This window comes from Hylobates moloch, unplaced genomic scaffold, assembly GCF_009828535.3.
Source record: "Hylobates moloch isolate HMO894 unplaced genomic scaffold, HMol_V3 SCAFFOLD_10, whole genome shotgun sequence".
In the NCBI taxonomy this organism is placed as follows: domain Eukaryota; kingdom Metazoa; phylum Chordata; class Mammalia; order Primates; family Hylobatidae; genus Hylobates; species Hylobates moloch.
In genome coordinates this window covers 13118973-13138095 of record NW_026652285.1, presented here as the reverse complement: position 1 = coordinate 13138095, position 19123 = coordinate 13118973, and the positions used below count along the sequence as shown (strand labels likewise).

General features: G+C 37.8%; 2 protein-coding genes across 6 annotated transcripts in view; one reads left to right on the top strand and one right to left on the bottom strand.

Annotated features, from left to right (window-relative positions):
* The window catches only part of NF1 (neurofibromin 1), a 324371-nt gene that overhangs the window by 80567 nt on the left and 224681 nt on the right, over window positions 1–19123 (bottom strand). The window lies entirely within an intron of this gene.
* On the top strand, window positions 2085–4679 carry OMG (oligodendrocyte myelin glycoprotein). Its single transcript, XM_032163048.2, has 2 exons — window positions 2085–2230; window positions 3047–4679. The coding sequence occupies exon 2, from the start codon at window positions 3053–3055 to the stop codon at window positions 4373–4375; it is 1323 nt and encodes a 440-aa protein (XP_032018939.1). The 5' UTR covers window positions 2085–2230; window positions 3047–3052; the 3' UTR covers window positions 4376–4679.

Below are 19123 nucleotides of genomic sequence, written 5' to 3'. Positions count from 1 at the left end.
GCCTCTAAAAAGTATTCTTTTTTTGAGTAACAGTAATATAGTATTATTTCATTTCATGAGAATTTATTTTTATTTTTATTTTTTATCTTTATTATACTTTAAGTTTTAGGGTACATGTGCACAACTTGCAGGTTAGTTACTTATGTATACATGTGCCATGTTGGTGTGCTGCACCCAGTGTAAGAGATTGTTACAATTCAAATATATTGAAATGATCTCCCTTTTTCTTTTTGAGAATTTTACAATAATCTTTGAATAATATGAAGCAATTTGGTATGTCCCAAACTTGAAATGAGAAACACTGCCACTACTATTGCACTGGAATTTTCTATTATATACAACAGAAACTAAACTTGATACAGCCTAAACCCAAATTCATTTGAATCCATTAATGAAGTAACATGTCCTTTCTTTCAAACAAAAGTACTGTTAAGTGTAATGAAAATGCATAACTCTACTTCTACACTGACTTAATGAGGTTTCCTAAAATTAAGAGATTTAAGTGGTTGGAAAATTGACCCTCAGTCACATCTTTAGAAGTGCAGCAGTGTATATATGAGCTTAAATAGAACTCTAAATGTCAATGCATTTCCTATTTCCACAATATTGCTGAATGTAGTATTTTTAACACATTACTTTTAAGCACTATGACGGATGGCTGGTTTCCTAAATCCACAGTAAGAATCTCATTGAGAGTTCAACTGAACCCTCAAAGTAAAGTGGCAATAAAGCACCCAATCAATAAATTTGCACCCAACAATAAATTTCTATGTTGCAGACTCTTAAAATGCAGACACTTTTCGAGGAATATTAGTTTTATATAAAAGGTAGCTCCTAGAGTATAGTTTCTCTTGTAAGAAAATAAACTTCAAATTTTAATACAACAAATTCTATTTGTGGTATAATCTAAATAATGCTAATATAATTTAGAGAAAAAAGGATTTAGTAACAAGGCATAAAGAGATTTTCTTTACATATAACATGCTAAATATTACTCGTTTTTAAATGGTGCCACTTGGTAACGAAAATACCATAACTTTATTTGCTTTCTTTAAACTTGCCATTCTGGAAATCAGATTTGTGTTTTAACAGATTTACACAAGCAGTCCATTGAAGAGTGGAGCAAAATTTATCATAAATCTGATCTCATTTCATAAAACTCATGATGAAAAATTTTCCTTTTATATTATTTCATGTAATTTTAAAACTATAAACTACTTTCCCAGAAAGATGAAATGTGCAACACTCTGAAATCACCTAAATTGATACTGCTATTCTTAAAACATAAAATCAAATAAATGGTCATTCATATAGCACCAAAAATGTCTTTGGAAAAAACAATACTCATACCCACTTACCACCCAAGGTTTCATAAAGAAAAAAAACTTTAACTCCAAATATATAAAATAAAACATGTTTACTTTATATAGGAACTGATAATCTAAAGTATAAGATGCTAATTTCCAAATGTATCCTGGCTTGTGTGTAGCCTTGGTCAAATGATCCATTGTATCAGAAAGATAAAGAAAAAATCATCGTATTTCAGTACTTCTATACATCCTCAAAGGGAAGACGGAACATTTAAGTGGTTGATAAATTTGAAAAGCTGATTAAACATAATAATCACCATGTTGGGGGAAGACATAAAAATCATAAAACAGATTTTTTATAATATTAAAAAAGTGACATGAAAATTATACCATTTTAGAAAGGAATATAAAAAGGCAGGAATTAAAAATAGTGGGACTAATATAGAAAACTATTCATGAGGAAGGTCAAATTTATTTTCAACATGTAAAAAGGATGAAGTGTAGACGTATTTTAAAAAATCACAGATTCTTAATTAGGCAAATGTTAAAATACGGAACCCAATCTCAGACAAATACATAGAAAGGAGTAAGGGCCAACTCTCACGCATAAGGTATCCCATCCTATAGCAAATCAGATATATAGGTACGATTGATGCCGTAAATTTTTTTAAAAATTGTCCATTTTGTTGCGTGTGCACCTCTTGCCATAAATTTGAGTCAGCACCAGCGACAGCTCTGCAGTCCTCCTATGTGGTACTGATCAGGTGGTTGCAGAGCTTCAGCTCACAGCAACACAATGCAGCTGAGCAGGCAAGCACAGCCCACAGCCAGAAACAGTTCCGACTCTACAGAACAAGACGACCTTTAAGCTTTAAGTTTCCCGGAGAAAATGAGATGCTGATGTTGAAGACGACACCACGGTAAGATGTTATTTAAATCAGTAAAAGGCTGACTTTGGAATCTTTTTCCTTTTTCTTCTAAGAAAAAGTCAACGTTAGGATTAAATATATATTCAATAGCAAGTGCATGCACCAGAAATTTGCTGCAGTGTCAGTCAAGGGATATTTTTTATACATTCAGTCACTTTGTAAATATACATATTGTTTCCCTTTAAAATGGGCACTGAAATATACAGAAAAAAATCACTTTATAAAATGTGAGGTTTATAGGTACAGTGTTGGTCTGGATTTTTCAAGTGCTTTTTACAAAGATATATTTATCCTAAAAACATAAAGATAAAATTTCGAAGAACTGCTTTAATATCTAAATAAAATCTACCCTATACACACACATTGAATTACGTTACTGCAGAGATTAAAAAGAAAAAGACACGACAGCCATTTTTTCTCATCTGAGTAAGAAAGCATAACATCAAAAATAGTAATAGCTTACAACTGCAACTATTTATTTGCAAAGAATGCTGTTTTATCATATTAAGGCTCTAGAAAGATAAATAAAGAATATGGTTAGAAAAGGGGGGAGGGAGAGAGAAAATAAAGGAGAAAATGCAGGAGAGAGTAGGGAGAGAGTCTCTCTCTACCACATAGCCCAATTGAAGGATTAAGCATTTGGACTATAAATGAAGGGGAGCTTTGTTAGTTTAATCACTGGAACAATTATAAAAGGACTCAACAACAACGAGGTTTATTGAAAATTTTGCCTAATGCTAACTGACCCATGCAGATGCCTAAACTGTATTTGCATATTAAAAGAAGGGTGTATCTGTTTGTTTCTAGGCTTTGATGGAATATCAGATATTGAAAATGTCTCTCTGCCTGTTCATCCTTCTGTTTCTCACACCTGGTATTTTATGCATTTGTCCTCTCCAATGTATATGCACAGAGAGGCACAGGCATGTGGACTGTTCAGGCAGAAACTTGACTACATTACCATCTGGACTGCAAGAGAATATTATACATTTAAACCTGTCTTATAACCACTTCACTGATCTGCATAACCAGTTAACCCAATATACCAATCTGAGGACCCTGGACATTTCAAACAACAGGCTTGAAAGCCTGCCTGCTCAGTTACCTCGATCTCTGTGGAACATGTCTGCTGCTAACAACAACATTAAACTTCTTGACAAATCTGATACTGCTTATCAGTGGAATCTTAAATATCTGGATGTTTCTAAGAACATGCTGGAAAAGGTTGTCCTCATTAAAAATACACTAAGAAGTCTCGAGGTTCTCAACCTCAGCAGTAACAAACTTTGGACAGTTCCAACCAACATGCCCTCCAAACTACATATCGTGGACCTGTCTAATAATTCTTTGACACAAATTCTTCCAGGTACATTAATAAACCTGACAAATCTCACACATCTTTACCTGCACAACAATAAGTTCACATTCATTCCAGACCAATCTTTTGACCAACTCTTTCAGTTGCAAGAGATAACCCTTTACAATAACAGGTGGTCATGCAACCACAAACAAAACATTACTTACTTACTGAAGTGGATGATGGAAACAAAAGCCCATGTGATAGGGACTCCATGTTCTACCCAAATATCATCTTTAAAGGAACATAACATATATCCCACACCTTCTGGATTTACCTCAAGCTTATTCACTGTAAGTGGGATGCAGACAGTGGACACCATTAACTCTCTGAGTGTGGTAACTCAACCCAAAGTGACCAAAATACCCAAACAATATCGAACAAAGGAGACAACGTTTGGTGCCACTCTAAGCAAAGACAGCACCTTTACTAGCACTGATAAGGCTTTTGTGCCCTATCCAGAAGATACATCCACAGAGACTATCAATTCACATGAAGCAGCAGCTGCAACTCTAACTATTCATCTCCAAGATGGAATGGTTACAAACACGAGCCTCACTAGCTCAACAAAATCATCCCCAACACCCATGACCCTAAGTATAACTAGTGGCATGCCAAATAATTTCTCTGAAATGCCTCAACAAAGCACAACCCTTAACTTATGGAGGGAAGAGACAACCACAAATGTAAAGACTCCATTACCTTCTGTGGCAAATGCTTGGAAAGTAAATGCTCCATTTCTCTTAATGCTCAATGTTGTGGTCATGCTGGCTGTCTGAGGGTCTGCATTTTCTGAAACTAATGAAAGCACTCCTCTCTGATGTACAGTTGGGAAAATATGTCCATATCTAACCAGTGATTCGAGCTATATTAAGTATTCAAGAAAGCCAGTCTTAACATTTCTGACTCTGATGTAAATGAAGTAACTTGTCTTAAATAAAAGAAATGCACAATGTCTTGGTACTTGCTGCTATTTTACTGTCTTAATTAAGTAAACTAATGAGTTTCTTTTATAAAAAAAAGAAATGTTTTCTTTTTAAGGCTTCAATTTATTGCACAAAATATAAAGCATCTAAACTTTAATATGTATTTTATGTATGTTTACACTGTCAAACATCTGGAAAATAAAAGGTCTATGCTCATAACTGTGTCATTTGGCTTTCCAGTCATACCAACTTTGGCAGAATCAAAATGACCTCACCATTTTTGTTCTAGGGTACCCTAGTAAAATCTTTAAGGTAAATAAAATGGTGGTAGTATCCAAGGATTTTGTCACTGAAGTAAAATCGTAGCTGCCATCCCATGAATGGTTATGCTACAACATTATTTTACAGACAAGCCATAATTGTTTCAAATCTAAATGATGTCCTGCTTCTGAGGAACTCTTGGCTACTTTACAGATTACATAATGGACAAAAGCTCTTCAAAAAGCTAGAAGACACTAGGCTTTGCATTTTAATAAGAAAAGTTTAATGGTTTTGTTTTTTGCATGTAAGAAAAGTGTTAAAAACATAATGAAAAAATTTAAAAACACGTAAAGAAGCAGTTTTAATGTAGATTTAACACACCATTAATGGAAAATTTAAATATTTACAAAGCTAAAATCCTACTATATGAAGGAGAAGAAAATTTATGTTTTGCAAATCAGAATGTGACTTACCTAAATTAAAAATAAGATTAGCTTAAGAATAAAATCATTGGGTCTGATGAACTTGGGCAGTACTGAGGAAGTGAGGAAGGAGAGAGGGAAAGGGAAAGGGAAAAGGGCATTTGGTACTACAACCAGGTGGTGAACCCAATAAAACAGACTGAGGACTAAGGCTAGGCATGCGACAGATCTTGACACTCCAAATCAAACCATACTGGAACTCCAACTAGAAGAAAATCACTGAGAAATTCTCTACAAATATAAAAGTTAGCCACCTTATGAATTAGTGACAAACATAAGAAACAGCCACAAGGCAGCAAAAGAAGTCCTGAAACAGGATTGATTAAAATGCAAGATAGCGTAACTGAGATGGGTGAGACACAAATGTGGTATTTAATTTGTGAGACATAAAGCAGAATCTCATTTCAAGCATTTCTAGAGGTGGGAAAAAATACAGAAAGGAATTTTTATGTTCCTTTGTAAAAAGTTTTAAAAATTCAGATAGCCTCCTTTGCTGGTTTAGGAACATTTCTATTGAGAGAGAGAAAAGTAACAACATTCTAATGTATTCTTTTTTTTTGCTTTTTAAGGACCAGGATTATGGAAAAATTACCATTAAGCTTCAACAAAACAGTCTTCTTTCATGCTGTCTAGTACAGTGGCTCTTGAACATTTTCTGCCTTAGCAAACCTGATTGGCTCACTGTGTCAGGGAATCTCACCATGAAGAAACAGGATTATTTGAAAAAGTCCCCTAAATGATTTTAAAATGCATTACCTCTCTATATGCGGAAGCTGTCTCCACTCCCTCCCAAACACTGATTAGTACCTTCACCATCCATGATAGGGACTAATTGCTTAGATAATCCCTACTCTACCACATACTTGTGTCTTATTTAAAAAAACATATACACCGACTTTCACAGAAAGTAGTTTTCTTTTTTTTTTTTTGAGACGAAGTCTTGCTCTTATCCCCCAGGCTGGAGTGCAATGGCGCGATCTCGGCTGACTGCAACCTCCCCCTCCCGGGTTCAAGCAATTCTCCCACCTCAGCCTCCCAAGTAGCTGGGATTACAGGCACCTGTCACCATGCCCGACTAATTTTTGTATTTTCAGTAGTGAGGGGCTTCACCATGTTGGCCAGGCTGGTCTCAAACTCCTGACCTCAGGTGATTCGCCTGCTTCGGCCTCCCAAAGTGCTAGGATTACAGGCATGAGCCATTGCGTCCGCCCAGAAAGTAGGTATGTTAGAGGTAACCGTCTTTGCCTCTGAGGATACCAAAAATTCAATGCTGTCTTAGAATTTTTAGGTGGAAAAGTAGTAAGAAAGTCAAATTATGGACTACTGCATTAAGAGCACCTATGGATTATGTCAATCCTACAGACATGTCTGCAAAATGCAGAGTCAAACTTGGTAGACTTACAAGTACAATATACATCAACTACTCAGACTCTAAGTCCTTAGAAGTATTATCTAGCCTTAAAGTAAAGTTGACCCTTAAACAATATGGGTTTGAATGGCATGGGCACACTTATACATAGATTTTTTTCAACCAAACACAGATTGAAAGCACAGTATTTGTGGGATGTGAAACCCACATACTGTATAAATAGGTTCCATAAGGAAGCACGTTCCACAGGGCCGATTTTGGGATTTGAATATGTGCAAATTTTGGTATACACAGGGGTCTGCTAACCAATCCCCCAGATATACTGAGGGAAACTATAATTAGATAGTATTTCCTTCCAAAGAAATTATATTCTTATTATTAATGTAAAAAGGCTCATTATTTGCCACTAAGTACTACTATATTACTGGCTCCAGAAAAATTTCAAAATGCATTAGTCCTCAGCATCTCTCAAGCACATCAAATATGTATGCATATGTGTACAGAAATACACATACCTATACACACATATATCTATATCTATCTTCACCCATCCATCCGTAAGGCTTGGCTCTACTTTACAAGCAACTTGCCTCTGCCGCTTCTCAGCTGTATGACCATAGACAAGTTATTTCACTGCTGTAACTCACAGTTTCCTCATCTATAAAATGGGCTGGCAGAATTTAACAGTGTTTTCTTTCTGAAGATTAAATGACATAATTCACATAAACCCTTCACAGTGTCTTGGCCCACCCACATTCCTAGATGCAGTAATGTTGTTGTTGTTTTGAGGATTATTATCACATCTCTATGTCCAAACTCAATGCTATGAGAAATTCCTACATATGGAAACATTTCAGCTCTATACACTGAGAGCAAGGGAATGAAAGGATGTGCTTGCTTTAGTCTCTTCCCTGCTAGAAACCAGGTTTAGATATCAGTGAAATAGGGACCCAGAAGAAAGTCAGAAAGACATTCACTTACCACATGAGAAGATGGCTTCTACAGCTAACTTAAAAGATCACAAATATGTGCTATTCAATATCTTCCATAATGATGCTATCAAACAACAGCAAATTCCTTTAATACCAAAAATGTCAGTCAAGAGTTAACCTAAAATCTTTCATAAAATTATTCCTTATAAAATATATTTTAAGAATTAGATAAAAGAATGTATTACACACTACCACCCAACATCTTGCTGGTGAAGAGTAACTTATATTTCTATTAAAATCACAATCGAAACAAGGATGCCCACTATTGCCAATCTTTTTAACAATATTTGGGAAATTCCAAAACAAAAAAACAGAAATAACAGATATTGGCAACAAATAATTAGAAAATTATGGGAAAAAATATACAATGTCAAGTAACATTAACATGAAATATGCAGGATCAAATGGGGAAAATCTGAAAAATATTAACGAGAAGTATAAACTAAGACTTGACGCAGATGACAAACTAAGATCTCTCCATTCATTCATTCATTCTTTCACTCAAATATTTAGTCAGCACCTGGTACATATCAAACACTAAGGTACAGAGGACTTTGGTGGGATACTATAAAGTTGCAATTATTTCCAGTATAGTTTACAGATTAAGGCAATTCTGAAAAATATTCCAATGAGAAACATTTTGGAACCTTAAGTTCACTTAGAAACATAAACAAGCAAGAATAGAAAAAGAAGTAAATACTACAGTTATATTAACCTATTTATTTTATTTTATTTTTTCATACAGAGTCTTGCTCTGTCACTCGGGCTAGAATGCAGTGGTGCGATCTTGGCTCACTGCATCCTCCACCTCCTGGGTTCAAGCGATTCTTCTGCTTCAGCCTCCTGAGTAGTTAAGACTACAGGTATGTGCCACCATGCCCAGCTAATTTTTGTATTTTTAGTAGAGATCGGGTTTCACCATGTTGGCCAAGCTGGTCTCGAACTCCTGACCTCAGGTGATCTGCTTGCCTTGGCCTCCCGAAGTGCTGGGATTACAGGCGTGAGCCACCGTGCCCAGCCAGTATTAGCTTTTCTTGAGACAGAAACATATATCAGCCATAATAATTAGGACAGAATGATAGTGGCATAAAAATAGAAAGATAACCACAACATAGAAACAACAGCACAATGACAGCACAGGTACACAGAAGAACTGAATACGTGACAAAGCTTTACTTACTAGCTGTGTCACTTCAGCAAACTAGGTTTCTGTGCCTCTATTTCCTTACAGGGTTGTTGTGAGAAGAAAATGAGATAATACAGATAAAGTGTTTAGAACAGTGCCTAGCACATAATAAATTCTCAAACATTGTTAGCTGTGGAAAGAAAAATCAGAAACCAAAGGGGAAAGGAAAGACTCAACAAATGAGACGAAGAAATTGGAAAAAAGTTCAGTTTAACATTCACTTCATGTGATACACTGAGAAAGTGAAAGAAAACATGAACAAGGAAGTCATAAAACCAGCAGAAGAATTTAAAAATATTTGTAAGTCTTCAGGTGGAAGGCTATTTAATTAGAAAAAAAAAATCACAAAGAAATTATCAATAGATTGGTCTATACAAAATCCCCATTATGCTGAAACAACCAGCCTGATAAAAATATTCAAATAAGATGGTATAAAGGAGCTTGTTAATCAGGAGCTCATAAAACGGATGAGAAAAAAATCTTAAAATTCTCAATGAATAAATGGGCAAAGTACATAAAAAGAACGTTTACAAGATACAAAATATTATGATTAATATATGGGAATACGGCCAACGACATAACTGAGAAATGCAATAAAAATGTGATATCATTTTTCACTATTAAAATAGCAAGCAATTAAAAAAAAAAACAACGATGGGGAAGGTAGAATGAAATGGCTATGTTCGCATATTGGTACAATTCTTTGGGAAAGCAATTTGGCAATGAAATATTTTAAAAAGTAAGATATTTTAACTTTTGTCTACAGTTAAGATATTTAAACTTTTGCCTAAAGGTAAATCACAGCATTCTTTCTAACAAGAAAAACTGAAACAACAATAAATATCCACCATTAGGAAATTAAGTAAACAACGACCCACTGACCAGAATATGTGGCCAATAAAAATATTTATGAAGAGTTTTTTAAAGTGTGAAATGTGGAAAACGCAAATATTAGAAAAATAAGAAAAAATTATAGGACACAGAACCATGTATTAAAAAGTAACAAAAAGAAAAATGCCAAAATGCTAACACTGTAGACCAAGCATATTTTATTACCTGCCTTGTCCTTGAAATAGCCAAGAGATCTAAGAAAGGAACTATTGAAATGTTTGTCTAGGGCATCTAGACTGAGTAAGAAAACAAGAGAAATAAGAAGACACAAGATTAACTGTGTACCAACCCTTCTCTTTCAATAATTTCTCATATCTCATAATAAAATCTAAACTCGTAATATGGTTTACTGCATGATCAGGGCCTTGCTTCCCTTTAGAATATCATCTTAAAATTTTCCAGCTCTCTAACATTTTATAGTTCAAACAAAATATCCTCTGTCCCTCAATCACCATGCTTCATGCCACCAGGCTTTCAGAGATGCTGCATGTCCTCTCTCCCTCTTCTTGCCCTCTCGAACCCTACTCATCCTTTTGATTTCAGCTTAGACATTCACTTGCCCCTAGAAGTTTGTTTTTTTGACCATCTTATCTGAATTTATAAATAAAAGAATGAATTAACATAGATCAAAGATGTGACTAGCGGGCTAACAATGACCTACTTAGGACAGACCAAGTCAAACCTGCAAGTCTTATTCTAGAGTCTAAGTTTCTTTCATTTACTTCAAAGTTACATCTTCAAAGTCCTGAGAAAAGAAAGATCAAAGAAAAGTTAAGAATAAGGGAGGATTTGGCTAGGCTACTACTAGTCATGTAAGAAACTAGTTCTGGGCCAGGCACCATGGCTCACACCTGTAACCTCAATAATTTGGGAGGCCAAGGTGGGTGGATCACTTGAGGTCAGGAGTTCAAGACCAGCCTGGCCAAAATGGTGAAACCCTATCGCTACTAAAAATATAAAAATTAGCTGGGCAGGCACCTATAATACTAGCTACTCAGGAGACTGAGGCAGGAGGATCGCTTGAATCCGGGAGGCGGAGGTTGCAGTAAGCCAAGATCGCGCCACTGCACTCCAGCCTCGGTGACAAGAGCAAGACTCTGTCTCCCACTCCAAAAACAAAAACAAAAAACAAAACAAAACAAAAACTAGTTCTGGGCAATGTGGAGCTACCTTTGGAACAATTCTAGAGAAAGGTTAATTCTGATACCCAGGAACAATTCAATATAGAAAATTGCTCAAGGGAAGTTAGAAGTAGAAACAAATGTCACGTTAAGGTGTTAATAATGTGTTAAGCAGATTAGTACGTTTCACACTTAGAAAACTGTGGTGCAAAGTGAGGTCTTTAAGAAGCTCAACTTTTAAGAAATGCCAGTTTGGTTCAACAGCCCCAACTTTGTTAAACATATTTAAGAGCCAGGTGGGACACATGCTCAACACACTCATTTATCCTTATCTAGAAAGCCTGACCTGAGATTCCGAATCAAAATTTCTGGAAAGTTATTAATGAGCCCAGGAGCAGTGGCTCATGCCTGTAATCCCAGCACATTGGGAGGCCGAGGTGGGCAGATTGCTTGAGCTCTGAGCCCGGCAAACCGTATCTCTACAAAAAAATACAAAAATTAGCCAAGTGTGGTGGCGTGTGCCTATAGTCCCAGCTACTTGGGAGGCTGAGGTGGGAGGATGGCTTGAGCCCAGGAGGCGGATGTTGCAGTGAGCTGAGATCATGCTACTGCACCCTAGCCTGGGTGACAAAGCCACACCCTGTGTCACACACACACACACACACACACACACACAAAGTTATGAATGAGATCAAAGCACAGAAATTAAACAAACATACATACTCACTAAAAACAGGAAAACTGCTTCGCTCTTGTCTGATCAAAATAATTCTAACTATATTGGTGGTTTAACAGCAGAGCATGACATAAAGTTTATCAGCTACCATGTGTGTTTTTACCTTGGGCAAGTGATTAAATGTGTCCTCTGATAAAAAATGTGGTTAAGAACATATACTCCAGAAGGTGTTTTAAGGAATAGATTAAAACGTATATTAAAGCACTTCGTGGGTGCTATATAATCATTTTAATGATTACTATCCTTTGTACAAGAGATTCTTGGGTAATTAACAAGATTAGAAGTGAAAATGACTGAAACAGTAATAGTAAATAATTTCTCATATATCTGACATCTTCAGTTATGCTTCAAATAATTAATTTACAAGGTTTATTATTTATCCCCTGAAAAAAATTATTTAGCAGTAAAAAATTAGATGTCTGAACATTTCACATGGATACCGTAAGGCCAAGGATCAATAAACCTAATGAAATACTCACACCAGGAACTACAGTTTTTCACTTTGTATTATTTTGTTGCCCACAGTCACAGTTGAAACATACTGAATGCTTCTGGAAGGTTGAGGGAATTCAAATGAATGTCAAATGCTTGCCTCAACAGAGAATAAACTAAGACTTAATGGCTTTTCATTGAGAAAGAAGAAAAACAAAACATAAGTAAGGGAAGACAAGGACGCCATACACCACAATAACCACTGGGAAAGCCCTAATTTGCCATCCAAAGCCTCAGCGACCATTATCACATTTGAGATATTATGTAGTGTAAGAGTAACTGGCATACAACCACATCCATTTATGAGTTATATTATTTAGACATTAAATATTCAGCTGTATTTTCTCATACCAATGACAAATAATCCAAGAAAGCAAACAGTTGTTTAAAAATAGTTTCACCTATTTATAGGAGCTAAAATTTCCTCATGGTATGGCTTTTCCACAAGATCACATGACATTTTTTTTTTGCTTTAACAAAATATACTTGGATAAAGTATTATGAGTCTCCTGCCTTGACTTTAAATTCTACAAAAAAAGCTGCAGGTCATTAAATATGAGCTTAGAGACATGTTGTAAAAGCTAAAGTCTCTTTAAAACATATTAAAATAGGCTGGGCATGGTGGCTCACGCCTGTAAGCACTTTGGGAGCCAAGACGGGCAGATTACCTGAAGTTAGGACTTGGAGACCAGCCTGGCCAACAGAGCAAAACCCTGTCTCTACTAAAAATACAAAAATTAGCCGGGTGTGTTGGCATGCACCTGTAATTCCAGCTACTCGGGAGGCTGAGGCAGGAGAATCACTTGAACCCAGGAGGTGGAGGTTGCAGGGAGCCGAGATCGCCCCACTGCACTCCAGCCTGGGCAACAGAGTAAGATTCCATCTCAAAACAAAAAACAACAAAAAAGCATATTAAAATTATTTAAAGGATCAAAGAATCACTTGAAATTAGTAAAAAATATTCACATATTAACTATGAGTTGACTATAAACTAATTTTAAATTTAAACATAAATGTCACACATGATACACCTCATTTTCTGTATATTTCTTCAAAGTAGTCACGTTGAATCGCTATACTTTTACTGCAATGATACCATCATTAGTGAAAACAACTCTGGGGCTGTTCCTTTCAAATACCACTAAGAGCTAGTTTATAAGTTACATAAGAAAACTTTTTTTTAAGACAGGGTCTCACTGTCACCCAGGCTAGAGTGCAGCCTTGACCTCCTAGGCTAAAGTGATTCTCCGGTCTCAGCCTCACAAGCAGCTGAAACTACAGGCTCTCGTCACCACACTCTACTAATTTTTTGTACAGGTGATGGGGTTTCATCATGTTGCCTAGGTTTGTCTCAAGCTCCTGGGCTCAAGCAATCCACCTGCCTTGGCCTCCCAAAGTGCTGGGACAAGTGTGAGCCACCATGTCCAGCGGAAAAACCTCATCTTAAACAAAAAGACAGTATTACTAAATGTGACATTTTGTCTTGCTTATCAAAAAATTTCAAGTATGAAGATTTTCCACATTCTACAAGAATGTATTTCAGACTTTGACAACACTTCCAAAAAATTATTTCACTAAAATGTTGTGCTCAAAGGCAGCAAAGTTTGAACTAAGTGCATCACCTCCAATGGTGACTCTTCTGAGATGAACAACACTCATTTGGATGCATTTATTCTTACATGGTTGTTTCAGAATTTTTCCACTTTTTTTTTTTTTTTTTTTTAAGACAGAGTCTCACTCTGTCTTGCCCAGGTTGGAGTGCAGTGGTGCGATTTTGGTTTACTGCAACCTCCGCCTGCCAGGTTCAAGCAATTCTCCTGTCTCAGCCTCCCAAGCAGCTGGGACTACAGCCATGTGCCACCATACTTGGCTATTTATTTATTTATTAAGATGGAGTCTCATGCTGTCACCCAGGCTGGAGTGCAGTGGCATTATCTTGGCTCACTGCAACCTCTGCCTTCCAGGCTCAAGCGATTCTCCTGCCTCAGCCTCCTGAGCAGCTGGGATTACAGGTGCGCACAGCGTGCCGGCTAATTTTTGTATTTTTAGTAGAGATGGGGTTTTGCCACGTTGGCCAGACTGGTCACGAACTCCTGACCTCAAGTGATCTGCCCACCTCAGCCTCCCAATGTGCTGGGATTACAGGCATGAGCCACCACGCCCGGCCTCCACATTGTTTTATAGACTTAAACTTCATAAATACATCTCAATGGATTATTTCCTTTGAGGATTATACACTTACACTGAAATAATTGAACCACAGTTGACTCAAAAAAAACTTTTGGCCGGACACAGTGGCTTATGCCCGTAATCCTAGCACTTTGGGATGCTGAGGTGGGTGGATCACCTGAGGTCAGGAGTTCTATGAGACCAGCCTGGCCAATGTAGCGAAACCCCGTCTCTATAAAATATACAAAAATTAGGCCAGGAGCGGTGGCTCATGCCTGTAATCCCAGCATTTTGGGAGGCCAAGGCAGGCGAATCACTTCAGTTCAGGAGCTCAAGACCAGCCTGGCCAACATGGCGAAACCCCATCTCTACTAAAAATACAAAACATAGCTGGGCATGGTAGCACATGACTGTAATCCCAGTTACTTGGGAGACTGAGGCAGGAGAAGCTCTTGAACCTGGGGGGCAGAGGTTGCAGTGAGCTGAGATCTCACTCCAGGCTGGGTGACACTGCACTCCAGGCTGGGTGACATAGTGAGACTTTATCTCAAAAAAAAAAAAAAAAAGAAAAAACAAAACAAAACAAAAATTCGCCAGGTGTGGTGGTGCATGCCTGTAATCCCAGATACTCAGGAGGCTGAGGCAGGAGAATTGCTTGAATCCAGGAGGCAGAGTTTGCAGTGAGCAGAGATCGTGCCACTGCATTCCAGCCTGGGCGATAAGAGTGAGACTTAATCTCAAAACAAACACACAAACAATAACAAAAATCTTTTTACGGAGCAACAGATGGACTGCAACCACTAACATTTTTTTGTATGTGTCAAGTCATAACCACCAGATTATTAAGAATGTATCAATCACTAAATTATCTTTGTTGTACAAGGCAAAGACTTGCTTTACCACTAATACCCAAGACCACATTACTTATATAAACCAAGTTATCACAGAAAACAAAACCACTCAAGAAATCTTCTGGCTCAATTGAGAATTCCAATTCCAATCACTAGGACTAAATAAAGTCTTTTTCCTTCAAACCGTAGTCACGTAGGTCTATAATTAAAACTGGTAATTAGGCCTGGTAAGGTGGCTCATGCCTGTAATCCTAACACTTTGAGAGGCCAAGGCGGATCATTTGAGTCCAGGAGCTTGAGATCAGCCTGGGCAACATGACAAACCCTGTCTCTACAAAAAATACAAAAATCGGCTAGGCATGGTGTTTCTACAAAAAAATACAAAAATTAGCCTGGCATGGTGGTGCACACCTGTAGTTTCAGCTACTCAGGAGGCTGAACTGGAAGAGGATCACTTGAGCCCAGGGAGGCTGAGGCTGTTGTGAGCTGTGACTGCATCACTGCACTTCAGCCTGGGCGACAGAGTGAGACCCCGTCCCAAAAAAACAAAAACAAAAAAACTGGTAATTAGTTTTTTGTTTTGTTTTGTTTTGTTTTGTTTTTTGAGATGGAGTCTCACTCTGTCACCCAGGCTGGAGCACAGTGGCATGATCTCGGCTCACTGCAAGCTCCGCCTCCAAGGTTCACGCCATTCTCCTGCCCCAGCCTCCCGAGTAGCTGGGACTACAGGTGCCTGCCACCACACCCAGCTAATTTTTTGTATTTTTAGTAGAGACGGGGTTTCACCATGTTAGCCAGGATGGTCTCTTATCTCCTGACCTCGTGATCCGCCCGCCTCGGACTCCCAAAGTGCTGGGATTACAGGTGTGAGCCACTGCGTCCAGCCTTAGTTTTAATACTATCATTGAATAATTACATACAAAACCTAGATTCTCTGTATATCCAGATAAAGACATCTAAGACCTGGAAGTTAAAGTTCAAAGTGTGAACAGAAAATTTATACTCCAAGATGGTCATTGTTAAACAGTAATAGACTTGGCTATGGTTTAGAAAAGGAGGGATTTATCAAAATTTGTCTAGAAAGACAGACAATATCAAGTGTTGGGTGAAGATGTACAGAAATTCAAACTCTCATTCACTGCTGGTGGCAATGTAAAACAATCCAGCTACTTTGGAAAATCATTTGGCAGTTCTTCTAAAGTTAAACACTGAGGTACCATATGACTCAATTCCACTCCTAGATATGTATCTAAAAAAAACTGAATGCATATGTCCACACAAAAGCTTATATATTATATGAATACAATAGAGTATTATTCAGCTATAAAAAGGGATAAAGTTCTGATACATGCTACAACATGGATGAATCTTGAAAATATTAAAGTAAAAGAACGCAGTCACAAAAGAGCACATATTGTATGATTCCACTTATATGAAACATCTAAACTGTGCAAATCCATAGAGACAGAAAGTAGATTAGTGGTTGCCAGGGGCTGAGGTGGGGCAGGAGGAAAGGGGAGAGTGACTGTTGATGGCTACGAGGTTTCTTTTTGGAGTGATGAAAATGTTTAGACAGTGGCAATGAGTGCACAACTCTGAATATGCAAAATTGTATTCTTTTTTTTTTTTTTTTTTGACGGAGTCTCGCTGTCACCCAGGCTTGAGTGCTGTGGCACTATCTCGGCTCACTGGAAGCTACGCTCCGCCTCCCAGGTTCGAGCCATTCTTCTGCCTCAGCCTCCTGAGTAGCTGGGACTACAGGCACCTGCCACCGCGCCTGGCTAATTTTTTGTATTTTTAGTAGAGATGGGGTTTCACCGTGTTAGCCCGGATGGTCTTGATCTCCTGACCTCATGATCCACCCGCCTCAGCCTCCCAAAGTGCTGGGATTACAGGTGTGAGCCACCACGCCCGGCCCAAAATTGTATACTTAAAAAAAAAATTTTTTTTTTTTCAGACAGGGTCTCTCTCCATTGTCCAGGCTGGAGTGCAGTGGCTTGATCTCAGCTTGCTGCAGCCTCAACCTCCCAGGCTCAAGTGATTCTCCCACCTCAGCCTCCTGAGTAGTTGGGACTACAGGCATCAACCACCACATCCAGCTAATTTTTGCATTTTTTTGTAGACGCAGGGTATCACTATGTTGCCCAGGCTGGTCTCGAACTCCTGGGCTCAAGTGACTCTCCCAACCTCAGCCTCCCAAAGCGCAGGGATTATAGGTGTGAGCCACGGTGCCCAGCCAATTGTACACTTCAAGGGTGAATTTCATTTCAATGAAGTTTTTTTTCTTTTTTTTTTTTTTTTAACTTGCCTAGAGGGGTCAGAGTCAGGTTATCAAGATGGGTATTAAATGGAAAGGATAATGTCCCATGATAAAGGAAAGGCATTCAAACCAGGTGGAAAGAGTATGCAAAAGCAGAGAGACACGTGAGGATGTCAGGGCATGGCAAAGGGGGCAATGGTGAGATGGTCAGCATAGCTGAAGCACAAAGTAGAGTTTAAAGCATCCTTCTACAGACATTACCAAACACTATGATGATTTAAGATGATTAACGAGTATTATTCCATATAAATGATCAATTGAGACAAATGGTTTTAAGACTTTTTTTCTAGCATTATAGTGGAGATAATGTACAAAACATTCATTTGTCATTCTGAGCTTTTTGGGCAGACTTTGTGGCTTAGCCAGCTCCTAGAGTCTTCTTGGATCAACTGCCCTGATGATACCCTCAACAATGTGTCATAAACACTTCCCTGAGAATAGCCCAGAAGTTCACACAGGCTTACTTGGAATCACATCAACGACAGTACAATCATCAGATTTTCAGAATACAAGGTCAGCATCTAGCCTCTTACCAAAATGACTTTCAATCTGCTTTGGCTCAGCACTCGTGCAAGTAAGGTGAGCTATATAACAGATTATGAAGAGACTTGTATGAGATGCTAAAAAATATTTTTATAAGCCAGTGGCTTTTTGAAATGTAGTACATATATGATTGGGTGCTACATGAAACAGGCATTTCATAGTTCTGTATTTCCTTTTATTGTTGCCTTTTGTTGGTTTTCTAGTTATGGCAATCAATATTGATTTTCCATTCACAGCATAAATTTTCCTTTAAGAAAAAAAAAGTCTATAAAAATACTGAATAAATAATATAGATGGTTATGAAGAAACAGCAAAAAAAAAAAATTCCCAAAGTAGTACATGAATGCCGTAAGCATGAAAAGTTAGCTAAAAGGAGCACGTAAAGATTTTACCTGGAAGTGAGATGGTCACATTTCAGAGAGATGATTCTGGCAGTAATGTGTAAGATGGAGGCAATGGGGTAAAATACCAGTGACAAATACTCCAATTAGGAAATTGTAATAGCCTAGACCAGAGGTCAGCAAAGTATGGCCCACTTACAATATCCTGCCCACAGCCTGCTTGTGACCTATTTTTGTATGGCCTCCAAGCTAAGTATGATTCTTTTTTTTTTTTTGAGAGAGAGTCTTGCTCTGTTGCTCAGGCTGGACTGCTGTGGCGTGATCTCAGTTCACTGCAACCTCTGCCTCCCGGGTTCAAGCGATTCTCCTGCCCCAGCCTCCTGAGTAGCTGGGATTACAGGCACACACCACCACACCCAGCTAATTTATCTTTAGTAGAGGCAGGGTTTCACCATGTTGGCCAGGCTGATCTCGAACTCCTGACCTCGTGATCCACCCTACCTCGGCTTCCCAAAGTGCTGCAATTACAGGCGTGGGTTCTTACATTTCTTTTTTTTTGAAAAAAAAGAAAATTAAAAAAACTTTATATAGACTATAAAGTCTAAAATGTTTACTATTTGGTCCTTTACAGAAAAAGTTTGCCAACCCCAGCTTAGACAACTGCTGAAGCTACCAAATAAGTTGGTAGCATGAGAGTGACGCATAAAACAAAATCTCTGAAGCAGAATCAATAAGACTTAATGACTAATCAGATGTATGTGGTAAGAGCAGGTAAAAATTAAGATTCTATAAACTCAGACAGATAGGGATACGATCATCCAAGAGAAGAAAACAGAAAGGACAGTAT